Raw genomic sequence first — 23,045 nt, forward strand, 5'->3', positions numbered from 1 at the left:
CCCAGGGCACTGCTATGTTTTGGTTTTGGTTTTAAATTACATCATGTGAAACATTTTACTTGTATTTGTTTCAGAAGAATGTACACAGTTTGAGGCTGTATTTATATTTAAATTGGATATTATTCATGTATCTTTTGTGTGTACTTTCTGTTCTATTTAAAGTTCTATTTAAATTATATTCATAATAATTGTTTTAGTAAATATTTTGATTAACAAAAGGCATATTTGTGTCTTTATAACCATTGCTGTACATGTATTTATATATATATTTAATTCTCTATATTTTTATCTATTTCATTTTTCATGGGGGAGGGTTAGGGGAGGGTGCCTGGGGTGAAGCTCGCACGAAAATCTATTAGTGCCAGGCCTGATGATACACTATGATAAACAGCCCACAGTATTCTGCTTGTAGAAGAGCACAAGTGTGTCTGTTAAAAAAGAAACTCAGAACAGCAGGATGGCAAGTATGGCGTATTATTGTACTGACTTATTAACTTTATTTGACTAAATTAAGGTTGCTGAGATTATGAATGTGAAAATGTTACCATGTCACTCATAATTCAAGCTCTATTGACTTTTATTTACAGTTTACATTTTTGGTAATTGTAATTTCAGTGATGAAAGAATTTATGCCTTTGAGGCTCTTTGAAGCTTCTAAATGTATGATGCCTCTAGTAAGTTTGAGATATAACCAAGTTTGGAAAATTACATTTAAGTTTATGTTGTGCCTGTCAACTGCAAAAACTAAAAAGACTGTACTCCCACTGAGGGAGTGTCAGTGCGCTATCTGGTAAATATAATGATGTTGTAATAATGACTCAAAAGTATGTAGAGTAATGTTGACTGTACTCCTGCTTAAAGCACATTAATGTAGATCCAATAGAGTTGATATTTGAGTTTTGTTCAGCTGATTGCCATGTATTTTCTCATTTCTTATGTATGTTTATAGAGCAGTGTGGTGTCTGTGTCTGCACGGAAGGAGGCCTGATATGCCTGCCTGACACACACAACCGCAAACCATAACACTCAACACAGACAGCAACATCCTCATTTCACCTGCTGTCAGACTAGTAGCTGTAAGAGTTACAACAGTCAGCTCTGAAATCATTTTCCTGCTTTGCAAAAATGACAGAAAACTCCATATCCAAAAGGTAAGTCTACAGTTTTAATTTTAAGTTTATTCAAAATGTATTGAGGGAAACTTCTTACATACAGCAAATGTGGTTCTTAAATGTGAAAGCTTTTATTATAGATCTTGTTGGGCAGTTATTAACATGGATCCGTTAGACTGATTGCTGTAGAGACTGCACTCCTCATAATCATTAGAGCTAATATCTTGATTACCAGTTTGCAAATGTATCATTTCTGACTATGTTGCTATAACATTTAATTGGGTGTTCAACAAGAAAAGCAAATATTATTTTGCAGCTAATAATGCTATGACACGAGCAAAATCTTCATTTTTTCTGGTTACAGTAGATAACAGTAATGTCAGTACTACTAATGACAGTAGAATATCTGAATTTACCGTACAGTTGAATCTTTACAGTTATATTTAGTTTTTAGCAAATATTACAAAGTTGGGTTAACGCATACATGTAAATACATACTGAACTTATTGTGCAGCTACTCGTGTGTACTGTTGTATCACAAGCGGTGAAAGTGGAAACTTTGTCTCTACGTGTCCTTGTTAGGACATTGCTTTGAACATTAAAGCCCACAACATGTTCAAAGATCTCTGGATAAACCTCTCCATCAAATGCGTCAACTGCTATCTCTCCTCAAAGCCTCACTCTAAACCTCAACTCTCATTACAATTTCTTGGAATGTAATGGAAATTGTAATTCTAATAGTTAGTTTAGTTAATTCATTAATTTAGCTATGTGTTGCTGTTTAATTTCTTTTCTGTCTTTTTGCTGTGGTTGGTGTTTGTTGTTTTTATATACTTTATATACTACTTTTATAGATATAAAGTGACAGTGAATGAGGCTTTGTTGATGTGTCTTAGGTTGGGGTGAAAATTCATGAATGTTTTTGATTATTTGACCAAAATATACTTATATTTATATTTCTTTTGACAAATTTAGCTCATATGAGTAATGCTCATGCCTCAGAAACCAGTTGATACTGTACATTTGAACAAATGTGAAGTAGACAGGTGCTTCTGTCTGTGAGTGTTCAACAATGTGTTTCCTGGCTATTTGCATACTCTTCAGACCATAAACCCAAACCAAAAACTATTCACCTAATTCTTTTCCTGTCTTTTTATAATTCTACTTGTGTTTTAGAACGGAAGTGTGATTACTTTATTTAGTGTTGTCAGCTTCGTACTCTTTACTTGCCAAAATGTTCATCAACAACTTGCAGATTGGCCACCCCAGTGAACTAATGATATAGAAACAGGATTTTCAAAAACATATATCTATATATACACTAAAGTGACATCTAGAGTTGATTTTATAAGACCGATGGCGAGAGAACCAGCGGAGAGCCAGGTAGGTGTGCCACTGGTGGCACATTATGTGGTGTTCTATCTCACACAGGCTCCACCCTCTACTGGACTCTTTGGGTAATACCCTCCCCCAATCATATGCACGTAGTAACCCACTGAAATTTGCATGTAGGGGGCCAATCAGGATGTGCCTACCGATTCTGTGTGTCCCCTATAGTATAAAGGGCAGTGTCTGCTGCATTTCCCATCCTTTTCACTTCAGCAATGGTGAAATCAGCTCACTGATCTTACTTCTCCATGGATGCCAGCAACAGCTGGACCCTTATTGTCTGGTGTGACGTCTCACTCAGCTGTGACAAGAGCGAACCGGACCTCAAGATTGATCTCTGCGGCAAAGATGAGTTCACCCACCGGACACCTTGGCTGAGACTCTCCAAGCAGTTTCACCGATGGATGATGATGTCAACCTCTTGTCTGTTGACAAGGCCCTTTCGTTACCACCCCCCCATGGGCCAATCTTCCGTATATGGTTTGGCGGCGGAGAGGGCCAAATTGGAATATCACAGCTTCCTCTGCTGCTCCCCAGCTGACCAGCCATCCTCTGACACAGTTTTACAATGAATGGTGTCACAGCTGTGGGTTATTGGAGTGGATGGACAAAACACTGAGACTGGGTTATTCACTCCAGTGTTGGTGAGAACAGACAAGGGCACCATGGTCGTGTGCATCTACAGGCAAGGCGGAGTCCAATCCGCAGCCCTGTTGAAGATGGCAGAGAACCTGTTGGTGTGGCCTCAGAACACCTCCTGTCTGTGCAGCTGGTGCAGACCATCCAAGCGGGGAGAGCAGGATCCAACATTGCCTGGTTGGGATTCCAATGCTGGTGTGGGGTAAGCAGACTGGACCCCGGGACATGTGCCGTGGGAGAGGTTCTCTCCTTTGTGGAATATCTGGTCGGAAAGGGGCGGTCTCATGCCACTATCAAAGTGTATTCAGCAGCTGATTCCTCCTGTCATGAGGGCTTTGGCAACAGACCTGTCTTTCCCCACCCTCTTGTGAAACTTTTCTTCCAGGGGGTTAGGAGACAACTGCCAGTGATGCGTGTCTCTGCCCACCGGTGGGAACTGCCTTTGGTGCTCAAGGCCCTAGCAAGTGATCCTTATGACCCTCTGAAGCGCTCTTCTCTGAAGGTGTTGTCGTTCAAGACAGCTTTGCAGCTTGCACTGACCTCAGCTAAGAGAGTAAGTGAATTGTGCGACCTATCAGTTCATCCCAGCTGTTTGCTGCTTTGTGGTGACCACAGTGGTGGTCTCAGACCAAACTCCTCTTTTGTTCCTAATACCATAAGGAGATCATTTACGTCAAGAGCTGTTCAGTTAGAGGTATTTTGTCCTCCTGAGGACTGAGGTTAGGCCATGATTTCACCCAGTTCATGTTCATGTTATTGGGCTGGTGGGCCCCCTTCTGCTCCACTTAAGCGGCTGGTATAATAAAATAGTAGAAGGGCCATGGCGACTAATCTATAGTTGGTCAGGCTCAGTGAGGCAGTCTGATGACATGTTGCAGCAGGGCAAACATTCACCGGCTCCACCTACTGTACCCATAGAGTCCAGTAGAGGGCGGAGCCTGTGTGAGATAGAACAAAGGTTACGATATTGTAACCCTAGTTCTATAAGCACAGGCAGAGCCCTCCACCTATGGACCCTGCCGCTCCTACGCCATCCATTGAAGTGATTTTGGGATGCGAGCTGCAGCAAGACACTGCCTTTTATGCTGTGTGGGACACACAGAATTGGTAGATGCGTCCTGATTGGCCAGCTACATATATGCAAATTTCAGTGGCGTGCGTGTGACTGAGGGCAGGAGGAAATGAGGGTGTGGATGAGTTGCTCAACCAGGTTTTTGGTTTGCCTTTGGCAATATTTCTGATTTGTGAATAGCAGGATTGAATGAGACTCTTAATATGCTGATTGAAGTTGAGGTATAAAACTGCAAATATGCGTTTGTCCTTTTTGAGAGTAACTTTTATTTGTGCAACATCATATATACACTATTCTGCTGGAGAATATGGTGAAGGTCAATCATTAATAACTGTGATATAGAACAAATGTAGCTAAGGTATGAGAGAACCTCAGAGACACCACCTCTTCATTACCTGCAGTATCTTCCAAAACCTTATATCACAGCAACATAAAACCACTTGAAAGTAAAAATTACAAATGTTTTTGCTGAGCAAACAGAAAGTAACCAAGCTATGTAACTAGATAGCAGGATCCTGCTTTAGATAAGTTAATAACATATGTCATGCCGTGTCAAACGGTGTCTACATTTACAAAATAGGATGCTAATAGTATTAGCTAACTAACGTTAGCATTATCCATCATCAGCTGTCAGCTATCAGCCTCACATGGTCCTGGTTCTGAAATCCCATCCTGAACTTCATCATATCGCAAATCTTCTTCTTTGGCTTTTTACAGCAGTTGGCATCCTTTAAGTTGCATTAATGCCTCCCTTTGGATTTAAACATCCACTGTTGTCCAGAACTATTACAGTCTTATCATTAGTCAAACTACTCTCAAAAATCTAGATATCAGTTTTTTCCCTTTCACCATGTCCCACACTCCAGCAGATCTTTAACCCTGACCTCCACTTGTCCTAGCCTCTGTAGCCCTCTTAGCATTGCCCTTCTTTCCTCTTCACATTTCCTGCATGAAATCAGGATGTGCTCAACTGTCTCTTTTTCCTGACACTGATCATAAAGGCCAGTTGGGTGTTTTCCTGTGATAAAAAGTGTACTATTAAGATTGTTGAGACCAATTCTTAATCTGCTTATAATTACTTGCTCTTTCCTGTTGATTCCACTATTTCTTACCACTCTTACTTTATTTTGTATTTCATTTAAGTGTCTTCCTTGTGTTGTGCTATTCCAATGCTGCTGCCATTGTTTGATTATTTCCCTCCAAACTATGCTTTCCCTTCTGATTTTGAACATTTAATATTAATATCCACATATTCTCTCCTGACCGCCTCCTGTGCTAATTTGTCTGCTTTCTCATTTCCCAGGATTCCTGAGTTCCTGTTGCCTCTGTTATTTGATCCTTTGACCCATTTGTAAAAAGCTATATATAATCAGTTATTTCTGTCTCTACATCTGTAATATTCCTGAACTAGATCTGCTGTTTAATTTCTGTGCTTAATATTCAGTAGTTCCATGTCCATGTAAGCATTTTGCATCCAGACTGGTCTCGCAGGCCACAACACAGTTGGACAAAATTTAATTTTATGAACTTGCATTTGTTCTGCTATGTCGTTACCTACCCATCCAAAACTTTTTGTATTTTTCCTTCTCCCACCAAGCCTTAAAGACCATTTTAATTGGATGACTATCTTTGTGCCCCCTCAGATTTACCCAATAGTTTGCCATTAGAGCTCTCCTACAGAGCCACAGTGGCATTTCTCCTGCCTCAACTTGAAGAGGAGAACTAGTGCCATTTTTTATTGCCCCTAAGCAAATCCTATGGCTGTTGAATCATACACCACACTACCATAATCTATTCTTGCCTGAATTAGTGATACATAGATATATTTCAATGACACAATATCAGCTCCCCATTCTAGCCCAGCAAGACACCTCAAAATGTACTCCCCAAAAACAAAAGCATTCTACTCTCTCTGTGTTATAACTTCAGATTTCTTAATTCCCTGGTTTTCTTACTTGTGAAGAACATAACTAACAGAGAATTTAAAACCCCATTTTGTTCCCCATCTTTCCACTTGATATATCCTTTCCTGTGGTTTCTTAACTAGATGTTCTAGATTCCCTCCCCTCTTCCACAAATCCCCATCATCTACAAACAGAGACCTTCCCATGCCTAAAGGTATACTTTCAAATCATCATTTATCATAACTGAGAATAACACAGGACTTACAGCACTCCCCTGGGGCATACCATTTTCTACAACATGTTTTGTTCTGAGAGGTCTGACCCTATTTTAACCTGAATCATCCTTCCACTTAGAAAATCCATAATCCACCTGAAGATGTTTCCCCCACTTCCCATTTGATGAAGCTTGATCAACAAACTTTCTCTCCATAACATATCATATGCCTTTTCCACAAAAACACTGCAGCCACTGTCTCCTTTTTAACCTGGGCTTTTCTGACCTCATCCTCTAAACACAGAACTGGGTTCATTGTGCTCCTGCCTTTCCTAAGTGCATGAGCCTCCCATTAACCATTCGCTCCATTAGTTTATAGATCTGGTTTACTAGGATCTTTCCCAGGGTTTCTGAATGGAATTATAATTACTTCCTTCCAGCTCATAGGGACTCACCCCTCCTCCCAAACTTTACTGTATAACATCAGCAATTTATTTAATCCTCCTTCATTATTCATCCTTGTATTATGTGCTTTTTCTTTATTAGCGATTTTTGCCCTGCTACTACTTCTGCTTTCTGGTACTGGTATTATTATTAGACATATTGCTTTCATTATTATTGTTGTTATTGTTATTACTGTTGTTGCTGTGCTTCTCTGTGTGTCTCTCTCCCCTCTCCCCCTCCCACTTTCTCTCGCAACCCAACCAGTCAAGGCAGATGGCCGTCCACCGAGAGCCCAGTTCTATCTGACATTTCTTCCCGTTAAAGGGGAGTTTTTCCTTGCCGCTGTCACCAAGTGCTTGCTCATGGGGGCGTTGGGTCTCTGTAAATTAAAGAGTACAATCTAGACCTGCTCTATGTGAAAAGTGCCCTGAGATAACTTCTTGCAATTGTGCACTATATAAATAAAAATGACTTGACTTGACTTAGATGTTTAATCATGGCCTCTTCAACTCTCCAACAATAAATGGGATATCTAGTTCATTACCACTGCTATTCATCAAAGGTATTTACTGGTTCAGCCATTTCTTTATTGGTTATCACCACTTCATTTGTGATACTTAACAGGGTAGTCCCATTTCCCCCTATCGCCTCCCCCCTTTTTTTTTTATCATTCCCCAGACTTCCACCATCTGAGTGGTGTTCCCAATTGACCCACAGAACCTCCTTCAATATGTCCTCTTTGCCTGTCTTACTGTTTTGTAACCATTGCTTGGGCTTGTTTGTACTGAAGCAAGTGCTGAAAATGATGGGATCTTTTGACCAGTTTGAATGCTTTGTTTCTATTCTTTCCTGCTTGTTTGCACTCATCATCCCACCATGGAACTAATTTCTTCTTTTAGAACTTCTTTGATAGATCTTATTGCAGCCAATATTATACCCTGCATTATTTTACAGTTAAACATTTCTGTATTCATAGTTACTAATCTGATGTAATTGTTCACATCACATTCACTCATGAAATTTCCACAATTAGCTTTTCCAAAAGTCCATTTTCCACCTGTGCTCTCAGTGGTCTGTACCGTTGCTGTATTTATTTTACCGTATATTGGATAATCATCACTTCCAATGGTCCCTTCCTGATACACATGCCAGTCAAACAATGGCGCTAAGATATTGGTTACTAATGTCAGATCTAGCACAGATCATCTATCCTTGTGTTTCTTCCATCATTAATAGATAATGATGGATGATCCATAATAATACAAGGTGTTTCTCATCCAGCAACTCTTCCACTACCTAGCCATTGTAATCAGTTATATCACTCCCCCATAATGTATTATGTGAACTGAAGTCTCCACACCACACAGTGTTTCCTCTATGTATCCCTTCTTTTTCCTCAAGTCTGCTGAGTTCTAATTTTCTGCATGGATCATAGAAATTTATAACCACACAATAATTCAATAGTTCTATAGGAGACGCCCTCTTTCACAAATGTGACACAACCCCCTCCTGACACATCTTTCCTGTCCTGCCTGATTGACACATTTATTAAGAACTCTAAGCTTGGTTTTAAACACATTTCCTGAATACAGAATAGGTCTGGTTTTTCTTTCAACTTTGGATGAACTGTTTGAAATCCTGGCCATTAGCAGTCAAACCTCTTGCATCTCAATGGAGGACTAAAATTGTTATTACTATTAACCAATTCATTGTGTTTCTTGACTTGCCTGAATACTTAACTCATCCGTGACTTCCTCCCATCTTACACCTCTCATATACCGTTATGAACAGCTGCTTTGACAGTAATCTGAATTCTTTCTATTTTAGATTTTGCATCTGCAGTTGCATTTATAACTCCTGCTATGAACGTTAACAGTTTCTTTTTCTCTGCCATTATCTTCCTGTCAAATTCTTTCAGAATACTTGTCAATGTTTGTTCTATCCCACACCCCCTACTTATCAGTCACTTTCTCCTGTCCAGCCAGTTTAACTGCCATTGCATTAGATGCTTTCTCCTTTCCTCTTATCTGCTGTACAGCCGCCTCTCACTTCATATCCCCTGTACACAATACTGTGTTGATCTCCACAGTTACAACATTTCCATTTTATACCAGGTCTACACTTTCCATATTCATGATCACCACCTTGCACGTCTTCTCTTGCCCTTGCACATCTTATCTATGTGCCCAAACTCCTTGCAATTGAAATATCTCATTGGCTTTGGGACGAATTCCCTCACATTGTATTTTATAAATCCAAAATAAAGTTCTTTAGGGATATCTTAGGCATCAAACTCAAACGGCACTGTTTCTTTCTCTTTTCTCTCAGCTCCTCTTGTCATTTTTTTTAGCATTTTTAAAGGTGCAGTGTGTAGATTTTAGTAGCATCTGTATAATACCATGAAAATAAGAATCATTGTGTTTTCATTACCTTAGAATGAGCCTTTTATATCTACATAGGAAGTGGGTCCTCTTCCACAGAGCCTGCCATGTTGCATCGCCATGTTTCTACAGTAGTCCAGAACAGACAAACCAAACACTGGCTCTAAAGAGGATCTTTTGCGTTTTGCAAGTTTGTTTTTGCAAGTTTCGCGGCCACAATGGGCTCTCCTACATGCTTGGAAGGGAGGGTGAGGGGAGGTGTATTCATTTGGTTGCAATCTGCAACCTCACTGCTAGATGCCACTAAATCCTACACCAGGCTTGTGATTTCATCATTCTAGGGGTAAGGCCATTCGGTCTTTGGTGTCACAAAATTTTTTAGAGCACAAAGACCATTGAGTGAAATAAGAGGATTTTGGGCCTACAAATAGATGACTTAACTTTCCAATAAGAAAAAAACAGGAATGACATGAAAAACATAAATTATTCACTTTTTTAATATCAATAAAAAACAAAAGCATTTTAAGTTATTATATTATAGGCCTATAGGCCTAGAGAAACAAACTGAGCAAACGTTAGCAGCAGCTCGGCTCGCAGCCCCTCCAGTGTCCTCTATGCACCATACAGTGTCAGATAAACACTGATTTTTAACACGAAACTGCTTTATTCAGTGTTCTCACCTGTTTTTTATCACCGTGTACTTTTTTTTTTTTGAGAGGAGGAGATCTCTGCAGATAATTCAGCTCCTGATATAAACCTCCTGAATGTCTGGATCTTAAAATGTCAGAGAAACAAGCTGAGCAAATGTTTGCCTTCCACACTAGCCTTCTGATGCCTGGCTCCCTTCCCCACCTGTTCCCATTCATTTCCTCCTCTATCACTCTAATACCCCTCCTCCTCACTCAACTCCATGCTGTTGTAGCTCCTTCCCCAATATGATACAACAGTCAATGAGAAGTAGCATGAGAGAACCGCCACCGGGAATATACAGACCATCGGCTGATACTCTCACACTCTACTCCCTACTTGACCTAATCCAATGTAAAAGTCAATTAATCTACCCAAATTGACTCAAACCAGCATAACAATAAATGGCAACCAATTTCAAAACTTCGCACAAACTCCTGCTTCAACTGACTTCCGCCACAGCGCCATCATATTGCAAATAACACAACACTCCTGTCTAAAATAAGCCCACACACAACTGTGTTCTTCTTCATTTGCTAGCAAACTATGCTATTGCTAAACTGGAAGAATGAATGCAATTGCGTTCGATCCATGGATGTATTATAAGAGCTGGATACCAGACTAAAAATGGCGCCCATTCAGTCCTATAGGAATTGCTCACCTGGCACATACGCAAAAAAAAGTTTCTAGCTTCCGGGTTTGCTTTCGCGTTGTGCTGCCCACTGAATATGCGCAGTAGTGTTTCCCCTGCTGGCCACGCCCGCGAGCTCCCGCTCGGCCCATAGACTTTACATTGTGACGACATCACAGATTTTTAAATCGCTTTTCTCGACTCGAGGAAAGTTTTACAAATATAAAACCTCCATGGATCAAAAGTTCATAACAGAAAGAGTCATTGAGGTTGACAACAATTGACGTTGTTTGCAGGGGTCCTGTCAACAGTTTTATAGATGTCTGTTTTACAATGGTGGTCTATGGGGAAAATCCTTTTTGGGCCTCAGGGGGATTTTTCGCTGCAATACCGCGAGTGGCCACTGGGAAAAATTGGCTGCAAGGCTGAGTGGCGGCGCCCTATCCAGCTCTTATTATACATCCATGGTTCGAACCAGAAGAGAAAAAATGGGTGGGGCAGCATGCGCACATTACGCATGCATTGGCGTCTGTGAGTACCTGCCAGAAGCTGTCAGAAATTGTCTCTTTATCGGACTGCAATAGTCAGTACTCACCCATATGCAATCCTCCAGCCTTGTTGCCCCGGCGGCCCGGTCGCTCTCCTCCCTGATGTCACAATTGATCTCCACCTCTGCTGCCACCCTTCCTTGGCTGCCTTCAATGCACACCGGCACTGCCCGCCCGGAGAGTCCTGAAGCCGAAGCGGATGGCCATTCCTCCGAACGAGAGTTGGTTGTAGGGGCACCGGATACCACCACCTCCGCCGCTGCTCTGGAGCCACCAGCTGATCTGGAGGTCGGAATTGGAATGGCCTCGGTCCACAGCTTCACTCTGATGCCATCCCAGCCATCCTGGGCTGAGGTGGTTCATCGTGGCCAAAAGAGGGATCTGGTTAAAAGGAGAGTCTCTCCACCACCTCCTTTCACTCTATCTAACCACTTTATTTCATTGATGGATGACGCTCCAGTCCATCCGGGTGAAGCCCCTGCAGTCCCGCCGGCGCCCGAGCCAGCGGATTCCACTCCGGCTCTGGCCCCTCCCGTCACCACTGCGTCTCCTCCACTTGTGGCAAGTGCAGAACGGGCGGCTCGCTGCTCCATGAACGAGAATAGGCGCCGTAGGATGCGGCAGGAAGCAGTCATCAGACACTCGGGAGATCTTCCTCGGGCTGAGCCTCCTTGCTCTTGCCCACCTCCGCAGACTCTCCGACCTGAACAGCTGTCATTGCAGATGGAGCGCCTGCTGCCCAGTCCAGGTAGCTTGCACACTTCACCTCCTCGTCCTCTCATTCCACCCACTACATTAATTATCGGTGACTCCATAACCAGGGACATCCGTTTCATAAATGCTATCACTCGCTGTTTCTCTGGTGCCACAGTACCCGTGATTATGGATAAATTCCTCTGTTTGCTGCCCTCACTCCCAGCCTCCATCACACATATAGTGCTGCATGTAAGGACGAACGACACTTCCTGTCGGGAGTCTGAGTGCACCAAAAATGACTTTAACCTCCTTTTTAGCGTTTTAAAGGACACTGGAAAGTATTTTTTATCAGCAGGCCTATTCCCTCCTTTGGATGTGGAGCTTAGCGCTTTAGCCACATTCTCAGCCTGAACACCTGGCTCCACTCCGCATGTAGTGCTCAAAACTTGGTTTTTATTGACAATTTTAACTTGTTCTGGGATCGTGCATCACTCTCTAAAGGAGATGGGATTCATCTCAACAGGCAAGGTACTCAAATGCTGTCGTCAAACTTTCAGCATGCAATCCAGTCTGCTCCACGTGCATGACTGTGTACACAACATACACCCACTCCGAAACCCCCCTCTCCCTCTCCTGTCTCATCCCATCCCATCGTCTCATGCGCCAGCACCCCCTATCATCCACCAGCAGCAGTAACTCTTTGACCCGTCCATCTCCTCACTTCAGGTCCTGGCTCACTGATTCCAGTTGTCAGGAACAGGGCATCCCGTCCACGCTCCTCTGTGCAGATCCTCTGTACCTGCGCCCCTTGGCCCGGGCTGCTGCTAACAATGACTCTGTGCCCCTCAGATTAGCACTGTTGAAGGTTCGCTCCATTTAAAATAAATCCTTTTTATTGAACGACTTTTTCATCTCAAAAGGATTGGACTTTCTGTTTCTGACTGAGAATTGGCAGAAATGTACGGATTACAGCCCTTTTATTGAACTGTGCCCATCTGATTGCACTTTTATCTGCACCATGAGATCCACAGCCGGGGTGGAGGTCTTGCTGTGGTCCTGAAGAAATGCTTTCAGAGTCAATCAGTGAAGACTGCAATCTTCACCTCTTTTGAACTGCAGTTAACCAAAGTTGGTCTTTCTAACCTGTTTTATTGTATGTTTACCGACCCCCTCGTTTTAACAGTTCTTTTATATCTGAACTCTGATTTTTTATCCTCTATCATAAGGTTGGAGTAAGTTCTTATGGTTGGTGATTTGAATATTCATGTGGATGATGTCACTTGCAGCTTTGCTGCTGATTTCCTTAACGTCACTGAGTCTTTCCATTTTATTCAACATGTGTCTTGGCCCACACACATTAGGGGGCATACCCTGGACCTTGTTTTCCGTCAGAAGTGTTCCACCGAAAATGCTCTTCTCAGAGTTTCCAATGACTTATTGATGTCCTCAGATGTGGGTGAATGCTCCATTCTAGTGCTGCTGGATCTTAGCGCAGCTTTTGACACTGTGGATCACAGAATAATGACTGAAAGGCTCAGGCAATGTGTGGGTGTCTCAGGGAGCGCTCTGGACTGGTTCTCCTCCTACCTCACAGATAGGAGTTTTTCTGTGTATCTTGGTCCTTACGCATCCAAAAGTGCTTCTCTTTCCTGTGGTGTGCCGCAAGGCTCCGTTTTGGGTCCTATTCTCTTTGCTTTATATATGCTCCCCCTAGGTCAGGTTATCAGCAAATTTAGTGATGTTTCCTATCATTGTTACGCTGACGATATTCAGCTTTATGTATCTTTTAAGCCTGATAACCCCAATAAACTGTCTGTGCTGCACAACTGTCTGACTGCTATCAAGGACTGGATGTCAAACAACTTCCTACAGCTTAATACTGACAAGACAGAGGTTCTCATTATTGCTTCTGGCAGTATAGCTCCCAAGGTAGCTAAGAGTAATGGGTCCCTTTCATCAGCTGTTAGGTCAAACTTAAGAAATCTTGGTGTCACATTTGACCAGGCTATGCATTTTGATCAGCATGTTAAATCATTGACCCGTACATGTTTTTTCCATCTATGAAATATTGTTAAACTCAAGTCCATCGTATCACAACCGGAACTAGAAATGATCATCCATGCATTCATATCATCCCATTTGGACTATTGTAATTCCATTTTCACTTGTCTCAGCAAAGCATCTCTGAACCAGCTACAAATGGTCCAAAATACGGCTGCAAGGCTGTTAACCAGGTCCAGCAGGATGACTCACATCTCTCCTATTTTAAGTTCTTTGCACTGGCTGCCCATTCATTTTAGGATTCATTTTAAGGTTCTTGCTATTACATATAGAGCCCTGCAGGGACAGGCTTCTGAGTACATCATGGACCTTATCCATCCCTACGTCGCCACTAGGTCACTTAGGTCATCAAACCAGGACCTACTGGCTGTCCCTCGCTCGCAGCTGAAAACTAAAGGTGATTGTGCCTTTGCCTTTGGAACTCTCTTCCTGTACATATACGGTCAGCAGTCTTTATTGAAGTTTTTAAAAACCTATTGAAGACACATCTTTTTAAATTGGCTTTTGTGTCTTCTTGAGTTGTCTGATTGGTGTGTGTGATGTGTAATGATCATTTGTTCATGTGTATCTACTTGTGGTACCTTTTTTTTGTTTGTTTGTTTGTTTGTTCTAATTTTAACTTGTGGCATATGTTTTTACTCTATGTATGATTTTATGGTCTTATTTTCCACTCTTATTCCTGTGAAGCACTTTGTGAATTTCATTTCTGTGAAAGGTGCTATACTAAATAAACGATTTATTATTATTATTATTATTATTATTATTATTATTATTATTATTATTATTATTAATATTATTATTAATATTATCATCATTGTTATTATTATTATTATTATTATTATTGTTATTATTATTATTATCATAAGATGAATTCTAACACAATCTCGGAACCCAAAGGCTATCTGTCTGATGATGATATAGCCCCTGGGGGCAACAGTCAATATTTCAGGGGCTCTGGTGTAGCCAGCAGATATCCAGATAATGGATAACAGATATCTGGGCCAAGACTTCGCTTTCATGCGCCAGTTGTTGTTTACAGTCCGATTAGCAACTTGAGATGGTCCAGATGACATTTGGGTTAATCTCTATGAACAGATATATGCATATGAATGCAGATACATTTTTAAAAAGCTAAATTGTTGTCAGACAACAGCCAATGGGTTCCAAGATTGCATTTCAGCCAATGCGTTCCAGCTATTTTGCTCTCTACATGCACTGTTTACCTGCATGCAACCAAAGCTCACTCAAACGTGATTAGTCAATACTACTTGGACTACAAACGGAAACCAGAAAGCTTCCAGTACCAGAATCTTGTCTTGTTGCCTACAGATTCTGCATTCATATGCAGATATCTGTTTATAGAGATTAATTCTAACATGAACACAACCCTACAAAGAAAACTAGCCTATTAACTGTTTTATCTATAGCACCTCCGTTCACCACACACTCAGCATACCACTGTCAACACAGTAGCTAGAGTCATGTGATGAAAATGAGCATCAGCACTTACTCAAATATGAATATTAAAACATTAGTAAAAAAGAAAAAACATTAACTTAACACAGCTCATAGAACTGCGAGGAACCATTGAGTTATTCTTGTAATAGGTGTCCTACTGTTTAAACGAGATGATGCAGCCTTTTCAAAAGTTAATAGAGCTGTTTTTACCTGGAGCTAAATGCTTAGGGTTGTTCAAGGACCAGTGTGTAGGATTTAGTGGCATCTAGTGGTGAGGTTGCAGACTGCAGCAAACTGAATACCCCTCCCCCTCACCCTCCTCTTTCAAGCGTGTAGGAGAAACGCGAATGGCCCTCTTTAGAGCCAGTGTTTGGTTTGTCCGTTCTGGGCTACTGTAGAAACATGGTGGGCTCCATGGAAGAGGACCTGCTCCCTATGTAGATATAAAGGACTCATTCTCAGGTAAGGAAAATACAACGATCCTTATTTTCAGGTGATTATAGTTAGTAACTAATTAAAACATATTTATGAATATTGTATTCCATTTCTGCCAAGTCCATTCCTCTAGATGCCACTAAATTCTACACACTGCACCTTTAAGGTTTCACAGACACTTTGACTGTAATGTGGTTTTGGAGCTTCTTAATTATGTTGATTGATTGCTATATATGTGCCATGAGGGCTACAAAGTAAATCATATGTGTTCACCATCTCAAGCATATATACTATGCTACACATCAATATGTACAATGGGTTAACATGCATCACACATTTGTCTACAAACGTTTTAGTGCTTGCAGTAAGCCCAGAGCAGTTTGTGGTTGTGGTGATTTCTGATGGATGCAGATTTTAATGGAGACTCCTTCCTTTGCTCTAAACAGTTACACATAAATCACAGCTAATGAGGAATGCCTACATTTCTGGTCAAGGGAGAGGCAATATAAGCAAAGTGCTTCCTGATTCTAATCCAGTAATGGATAGTGAGGTGCTTCTGATGTGCAGTTAAGGGGCATTAAAGATGTCTATTTTCACTTTTGTCTTGGCAGTGAAAAGACTCCATGGACAAGAACTAGACGATGGTTGTGCTTTTTGACGCTGTTCCTCGTGATCGTAACTTTAGTGTTACTTTGCTACGGTTCAAGCCTCGAGCCTTTGCACATTTGGATTTATAAGATTTGGTCAACCAAATCTTACAACACTCAACAACATATGACTACAAATGGCAGTGTAAGTATATTTACTGATGTCAGTGTTAAATCACATTGAAACAAATGCAGCTGTCAAAATGACAAAGGAAAAATATCTGATCTACTGTTTATCTTATAATAAGAAATTTCACACACTTGAGATGAGTCAGCAGTAACACATCACTGTTCTCTTTTTTACCACCTCATGCATTGGAGATAGTGTTTAACATTCAGGTGTCGAAATTCAAAGCAAAGTGAATTTTAGATGAGAAACAATTGCGAAGGAGTCAATGGAAAGATGCACATGGGTGCAAATAGTCTCAAATTCGCTCTAGGCTGTGTGAATTGAGGCAAAGTTGCTTCTGCGCAATTTGAAAATGTTACAACATGGCAACTGACAAACTACAGTTACTTTTTACATGTCAGTCATTGATAAAAGTAGTTACTTTGCTAATCACTTAACAGCACATGTAAATAACTACATCACTTGATAATTTACTTTCGTTACTCAGCACAGCTCTGTCAAAGGTGCCTTTAAACAACTTCAAATCCTGACACGCAACATATTCTGTACTTAAATTGTAGACAGAAAATCAAACATACATAGTGGTTGAAGCAGCAGCAACTTTGGCTGTATTTAATGAACATCACCAGATAGCATACCGTTAGCCCCGGTGAATGTGGACGGCAGTCCAGAAGTACTATCCTCATGGTAAGACTTTGAAGTCCACCAAACATATTGCAAAACAGCGAGTAAGCAAATCCCCAAATTGTAAGAGTAATGGAGCGATACGCAGGATTAGTAACTGCAATGTATGTACTGAATTTCAAATTGTATTTCCTTACTCTGGTCTTTACTGAATAAAGAACTTGTTATTAATTTACTGCCCAACACTCATCCCTGGACTTTAATAAATCTACTTCATATATGTACAGAGATGAGAGGAAAATTGTGGTGACACACACAGACACTCCACACGTACGTTGCTGACTAGCTAAACCTAACATCTGTGCAGTTGGTACATTAGCTGTTTTGGGTGAATAAAAACAGACTGCACAAACTTGTGCAATTAAATCAGAGTCAAAATTCCCATTGTCATTTGTCTGAATACATCTTAATAGATACATATTTTTTTTTATCTTTTTATTTGAAGATAATATTACATTGTAGACAAGTTAACAAGAGAAAAAAAGATACTGTACTGAACTAATGAGTTTCAACACACAGTAAACACCAACCCTCTCTGCTTGCACAGACCTCACCAGCCCAGCCTTCAACATCAGAGTACTTTGTGGCATACCCACACCAGTACCATTTCATATTGGACGAACCAGATAGATGTCAGCAGGAAAGCCCATTCTTGGTTCTTATGATCCCAGTCGCACCTCACAACAGAGAGGCACGTGATGTTATCCGCAAAACGTGGTGCAGAGAAACCAGAGTGCTGGGTCGAGTGATCAGCCACTATTTCCTGCTGGGACGGTCTAAAGAGGGACATGGGTTAGAGAAGCAAGTAAGTTGATTCATTTTTGAAATGACTGGGTTCTCTTTCACTATCCCTTTCAATCATTAAAGAACAGTTTAAACAAGAGAGGGGAAAACATTTTAGCGGTTAATTGAGGGAAAATCCAAGCACATTTCTATTCTTGCTGTGTGCAAAATAAATAGACCAACATGAATGAGCAACAGCAGATGCTTCAGAGAATATGAAACTCACAAGCTTAACAGCTCAGGGAGAGGATAGAAGGTTGAGATGCCAGTTATAGTTGCAGCCAAACAAAATGCGCTACAGAGTACTATCAGATTATTTGGTTAGATTGGTTTATGTCTAGTGTTTTTGTATATACTGTGGCTTGGAAGAAAAAAATTGAAGAATTTGTTAGACTGCTTTTTGCATTTAATCTTAAGGAACTAAAACGTTAAAGCTGCACTAATCAATATTTTTATATCAGCAATGGATTAGTTGCCAATGTTTAATGTGAAAGGGGTCAGTCACAATGACAAACTCAAAGAGAATTATTAGAGTTCTACACAGTGCTCCAGCATCTTTCAGATTTTTGCTCTGGTTTTATGGCTCGCAATTTTACTGTTTTGGTTCCTTCAAAGCCCTAATCAACCACTTTTCTAGCAGTACCAACAGGCAGCTATTTTCAGCAAAAAGTTAGTTGAGAGCAAAACGTAGCTAAAAGCAGAGTGAATATTTGACGTACATTCACATGGTAATGTTGCTCCATAGCTACTGGATGTGAAAATAGGCCATTGTTTCCTCATACACTGACAATACCAATAGGTGATAATATGTCAGTTTTCTGATTCCAAGCAACTAAAAATATTTGACAGTAAAGTCTGGTCTCCTATCTCCCTGTCTTTAGGTGTTACAAGAAAGCCAGGAAAATCATGACATTCTCCAGAGTGACTTCTTGGACACCTACAACAACCTCACTATTAAAACCATGGTCATGTTTGAATGGCTCAGCAACCACTGCCCCAACACCTTGTATGCCATGAAGATTGACTCTGACATGTTCCTTAATGTCCACAAACTCGTTGACATGCTTTTGAAAGCCCCCCAACATCTGTACATGACAGGAATGTTGGCACAGGGTGCTCTTGTTCTTCGAGACCATAACTCAAAGTGGTTTCTGCCTTATTCTGCCTTTCCTGAGTCCACGTACCCTCCTTATGCCCTGGGACTGGGCTATGTGTTCTCACTGGATTTACCTAAAAAGATAGTAGAGGCATCTGCACATGTAAAAGCTATTTACATTGAAGATGTGTATGTGGGACTGTGTATGAGACATCTAAATATTGCACTAACAAATCCTCCTAATGGTGGTCTCTTCAAGGCAATAATGCAAAAGGAGACGCGCTGTTACTGGACATCTGTCATTACAACAATACTGGGCAGCCCTAAGCAGCTTTTAGATGTATGGGGAGCATATCAGACTCAAGTACAAGGGGGCTGTTGAACACCTCTGTGTGGCACATCCTTTTAACATTAAGGGACATCCTCGACCTACATAGCCCTCTGTTGTGCAGTACAGCAGTTACACCACTCTTTTTACATCATAAGTTTCTGCCTCAATGATATCTGTGAGTGCAAAGTTCGGTTTGTATTTTTGATACTAAGACAGATATTGTGAGACATATCTTTTTCTACACACATTTAGAGGCTAAGAAAAAAATGTTCATATTTTAGGTATTTGCAAAGATTGCACAAATCATTATTAAGATTTCAATAATTAAATATTTATTTCAGTAGAGATCAAGTTTTAAAATTGCTCTTGGTGGCCATGCAGCTCACAGTTGTAGGAAGTGTGTGATTAACCTGAGTAATCACATGAAGTTAGCAGGCCAAGTAAGTACCACACTGTGAGGTAATGTAGTTGTTTGCACTTTAGCCCCTACAAGAAGAATATTAACCTTAATGTTCTATTTTCAAATTCATTTTAGTGGCATGAAGAAACAGTATGATCGGTCCACAGGGGTGTGATTTGCACATAATCACTGAGACCACAGCAACATCCTTGCAGATGAAGAGGCCCACCCACGCAGTTCTGCTGCATGTGTGTGTAAAGGCGCACAACGTTACACAGTTCACACAGTGTGCAGCAAGACTGTAGTTGTAGTGACTGCAGTCCAGGAATAATCTGGATATCCACAACATGAATTCAATATTCTATCAGGGATGACCAAACAGATACTACAACTAAACTAGATTTTTATGTTAGCTGGCCTGACTAGTTGTAACCAAAATATTCACCAACAAAATAGCTTTTGCCATACAAAGAACCCTTGTAGACATAAGAACACCATATGTGATGTGCAATAAATTGCTTTGGTTAATGAAAAAAATTTCAACTAAAAACATTTTTGTGTTGCACACTTCGCTGATAATAAAGTGTGGTATTGTTGATTTCCTGAACAATGGAAAGTACTTGAATCAGAATTGAAAAATGTATGCATGGCCTGAACCATGTACTGCATGAGATGTGGCTTCTATCACTGATAGCATTTCCTGGAATGACTCTATAGCTCATGTTAAATCTATTTCAGAATGAAAATGGAAATGAAATGGAAATAATGAAATAACGTTAAATTCCTTCACAGATTAAACTTTAAAGTACTCCTCACAGATGCAGGTGTTGGGCCTCAACCATAGGGTCACACAAAGAAAGGCCTGCATGCAAGTCACAAAGCCTGACAAGACATTCATGGTTCTTAGAGGATGAATCCTAATGACTGTAGTGGTCCCCTCAAGTTTTCACCAGCACCACCAGCAGGTCAAAAATTTCAATCATCCAGTCAAATACGCCAACATCTATTCAATGGGTTAGCATAAAACTTGGAAGAGACATTCACGGTTTCCAGACTACATACCTTAATGACATTGGTGATACCCTGACCTTTCCTATTGCGTCACCAGCAGGTTGACATTTTTTGTTTCACTCTACCACTGGATGAATTACTATGAAATTTTGGTACACACATATATATTCCTGTGTAGGGAATATACATTTATAAGATAAATTGTAAAAGCTTTGGTGATCCTTTGAGAATTCATCTAGCACCATCATCAGGTAAAAGTTTTAATCTGTTCAAAATTGTAAATTAAATAAATAAATAAGGAGGATATATTAGAATTAAGTTATGAAAGGTAAAATGGTTTAAATACCCCTCAGTCAGTGGTTGAAAGCATAGGCAGGAGGCATAGGCAGTGGTATCCAGTGTGTTCTTTGAATAATAGTTGAGGTGAGACTGAGAGAATTAGAATATTATACTGTATATATTTTAAAAATGCCACAACCTGCAGTAAAATCTTTATCTAAAGAGATGTTCTCAATCATTGACAAAATGGCAGAAACTTGACATTCCTCTAACTAGTAGTGCAGTGGTATTTGTATCTAGATTGGATATCTGGACTTCTGTATCAGAAACAACAATTTTAAATATTGACCATCTCTGACTTCTAATGATGCTGTGCATAAAACCTGGAGGAACCTGGTGATTTTGGTGAATGTTGGTGAATTAGGTTGTTTGACAGGCTCCTTAACAGTAGTAACATCAGTTGTACTTATCCTAGACAGCCCTCATTAGCACTGCTGAGTCACCGAGCATCGTGTGTGCACGTGTAGCTGTTGAAAATGCAGGAAATAGCCTCTTGTATCAAGTTAGCCATTTCCCAAAGTACTCAAACTCAGGAAAACCTCTGAAAGCCATTAATTTATAATTACTTAGTAGCTGCAAAATGATAGATTTATTCACTTCACAGAAATCAGCTGAGCCAACAGCCACCGAAGACCTTTCTATAAAACTCAATCAGTGGTGGAGCTGCTACACTCTGTTAGATGAATATTTCATTTTATGTGCCCCACCTTGCTACACTGTAATAAATAAACAGATAAATAATTTCATGATACAATTGAATTGTCTGTGTCTATCTATGTACGATTTGAATTTTACATGCATACTGTATATAAATATATTTTTTAAGTGAGACATTATATAAATGATTTTATTTTACTGCTGTCAGTAATAGTTTTTTCTGTCTTGTGAGTGAGACAAGTTATACAACCTCCAACTGATTTCCTGATATCTATTTGTTAAACCTTTGGCTTCCTCTTCCTCGCCCCGTGTCCTTTATCAGTCCTATCAATAATAACCTACACATGGTTTATACGTCCGATGTAAAACTTTTTGCTCTTCTTGAGAACAGCTGAACAGGCAGAAATAACATGAAAGCCTTTGTTTCAAGGTCAGACTGCCAGGAGAAGATGAAATATGGAGATATGGAGTTTGAAGAGTTGCAAGATTCAAAATAAAATTGTTTTATGGTTATAAAAGCTATTCCATGTTTGGAAAAACATACAATTAGACAGATGCATGAAAAGGAAAGAAACAAATCACTGGACACCCAAACATACATTTGTATAAAAGCCCCTTTCTGATATGACTGACCTCAAAGTGAACGATGAAGTGTAACGTCAGCCTTGACATGAGTGACATACAAACATAAGCAACAGCGCTCTCTTGTGGTGAGCAGGTGCATGAGAGGGAAAGCAGTGTGGTGGGAAACAATAGATTATGAGGGAAACATTACAATGCATATCAATAAAGTCAGTAGCAGTTGCCAGTAAAGATCATGTTTAACAATGGAATGACAGTTACATGTAGAAGGATTCAAGCCTATCACTCTCTAGTTTTGACCCTCTTTTAATTGTGGGGAAAATCCTGAAATCACATGTTGCCTCATGAACTACCAAATGTTTGGCTGTTTTCACAGTATGAGTCTTAGTGGTCCATGTAAATGACATGACAACTTTGCAACCTCATTTGGTCAAAAATTGATGGCCAAAGGTTCAGTTCATGACCTCCTAACCTCCAAGGCTCCTTCATCATCCAGCCTCCATTGTAGACATGTACTACTATGCTACATTTAGAATAAAAATCCTGTCACCGCTGTCACATGATGTTCTTTTTCAATGTCAGTGCATTTGTGTGTCTATAAAAGTGTAAACCTCTGTCTGAGGCTCTTCCATGAGAAGAGAGAGGAGATAAAGAGACACTGAGGGAGACAGAGACAGATAAAGAGATGTGTTCACCCAGCCTGTCAGAATCACT

At 40.4% G+C, this 23,045-nt stretch overlaps 1 protein-coding gene across 3 annotated transcripts; it reads left to right on the plus strand.

Annotated features, from left to right (window-relative positions):
* The first annotated feature begins 981 nt into the window (after positions 1–981).
* On the plus strand, positions 982–21,881 carry LOC121901296 (beta-1,3-galactosyltransferase 2-like). 3 transcript variants are annotated; one of them, XR_006097230.1, is made up of 5 exons: positions 982–1,151; positions 16,283–16,463; positions 17,680–17,937; positions 18,797–19,782; positions 19,878–21,881. XR_006097230.1 is itself a non-coding variant. In XM_042418004.1 (4 exons), the coding sequence occupies exons 1-4, from the start codon at positions 1,126–1,128 to the stop codon at positions 19,391–19,393; spliced, it is 1,062 nt and encodes a 353-aa protein (XP_042273938.1). In that variant the 5' UTR covers positions 982–1,125; the 3' UTR covers positions 19,394–21,881. The 3 variants fall into 3 exon arrangements, 1 of the variants encoding a protein (XP_042273938.1); XR_006097231.1 differs by having other exon boundaries at positions 18,797–19,517; XM_042418004.1 differs by having other exon boundaries at positions 18,797–21,881.
* The last annotated feature ends 1,164 nt before the right edge of the window (positions 21,882–23,045 follow it).

This window comes from Thunnus maccoyii, chromosome 8, assembly GCF_910596095.1.
Source record: "Thunnus maccoyii chromosome 8, fThuMac1.1, whole genome shotgun sequence".
In the NCBI taxonomy this organism is placed as follows: domain Eukaryota; kingdom Metazoa; phylum Chordata; class Actinopteri; order Scombriformes; family Scombridae; genus Thunnus; species Thunnus maccoyii.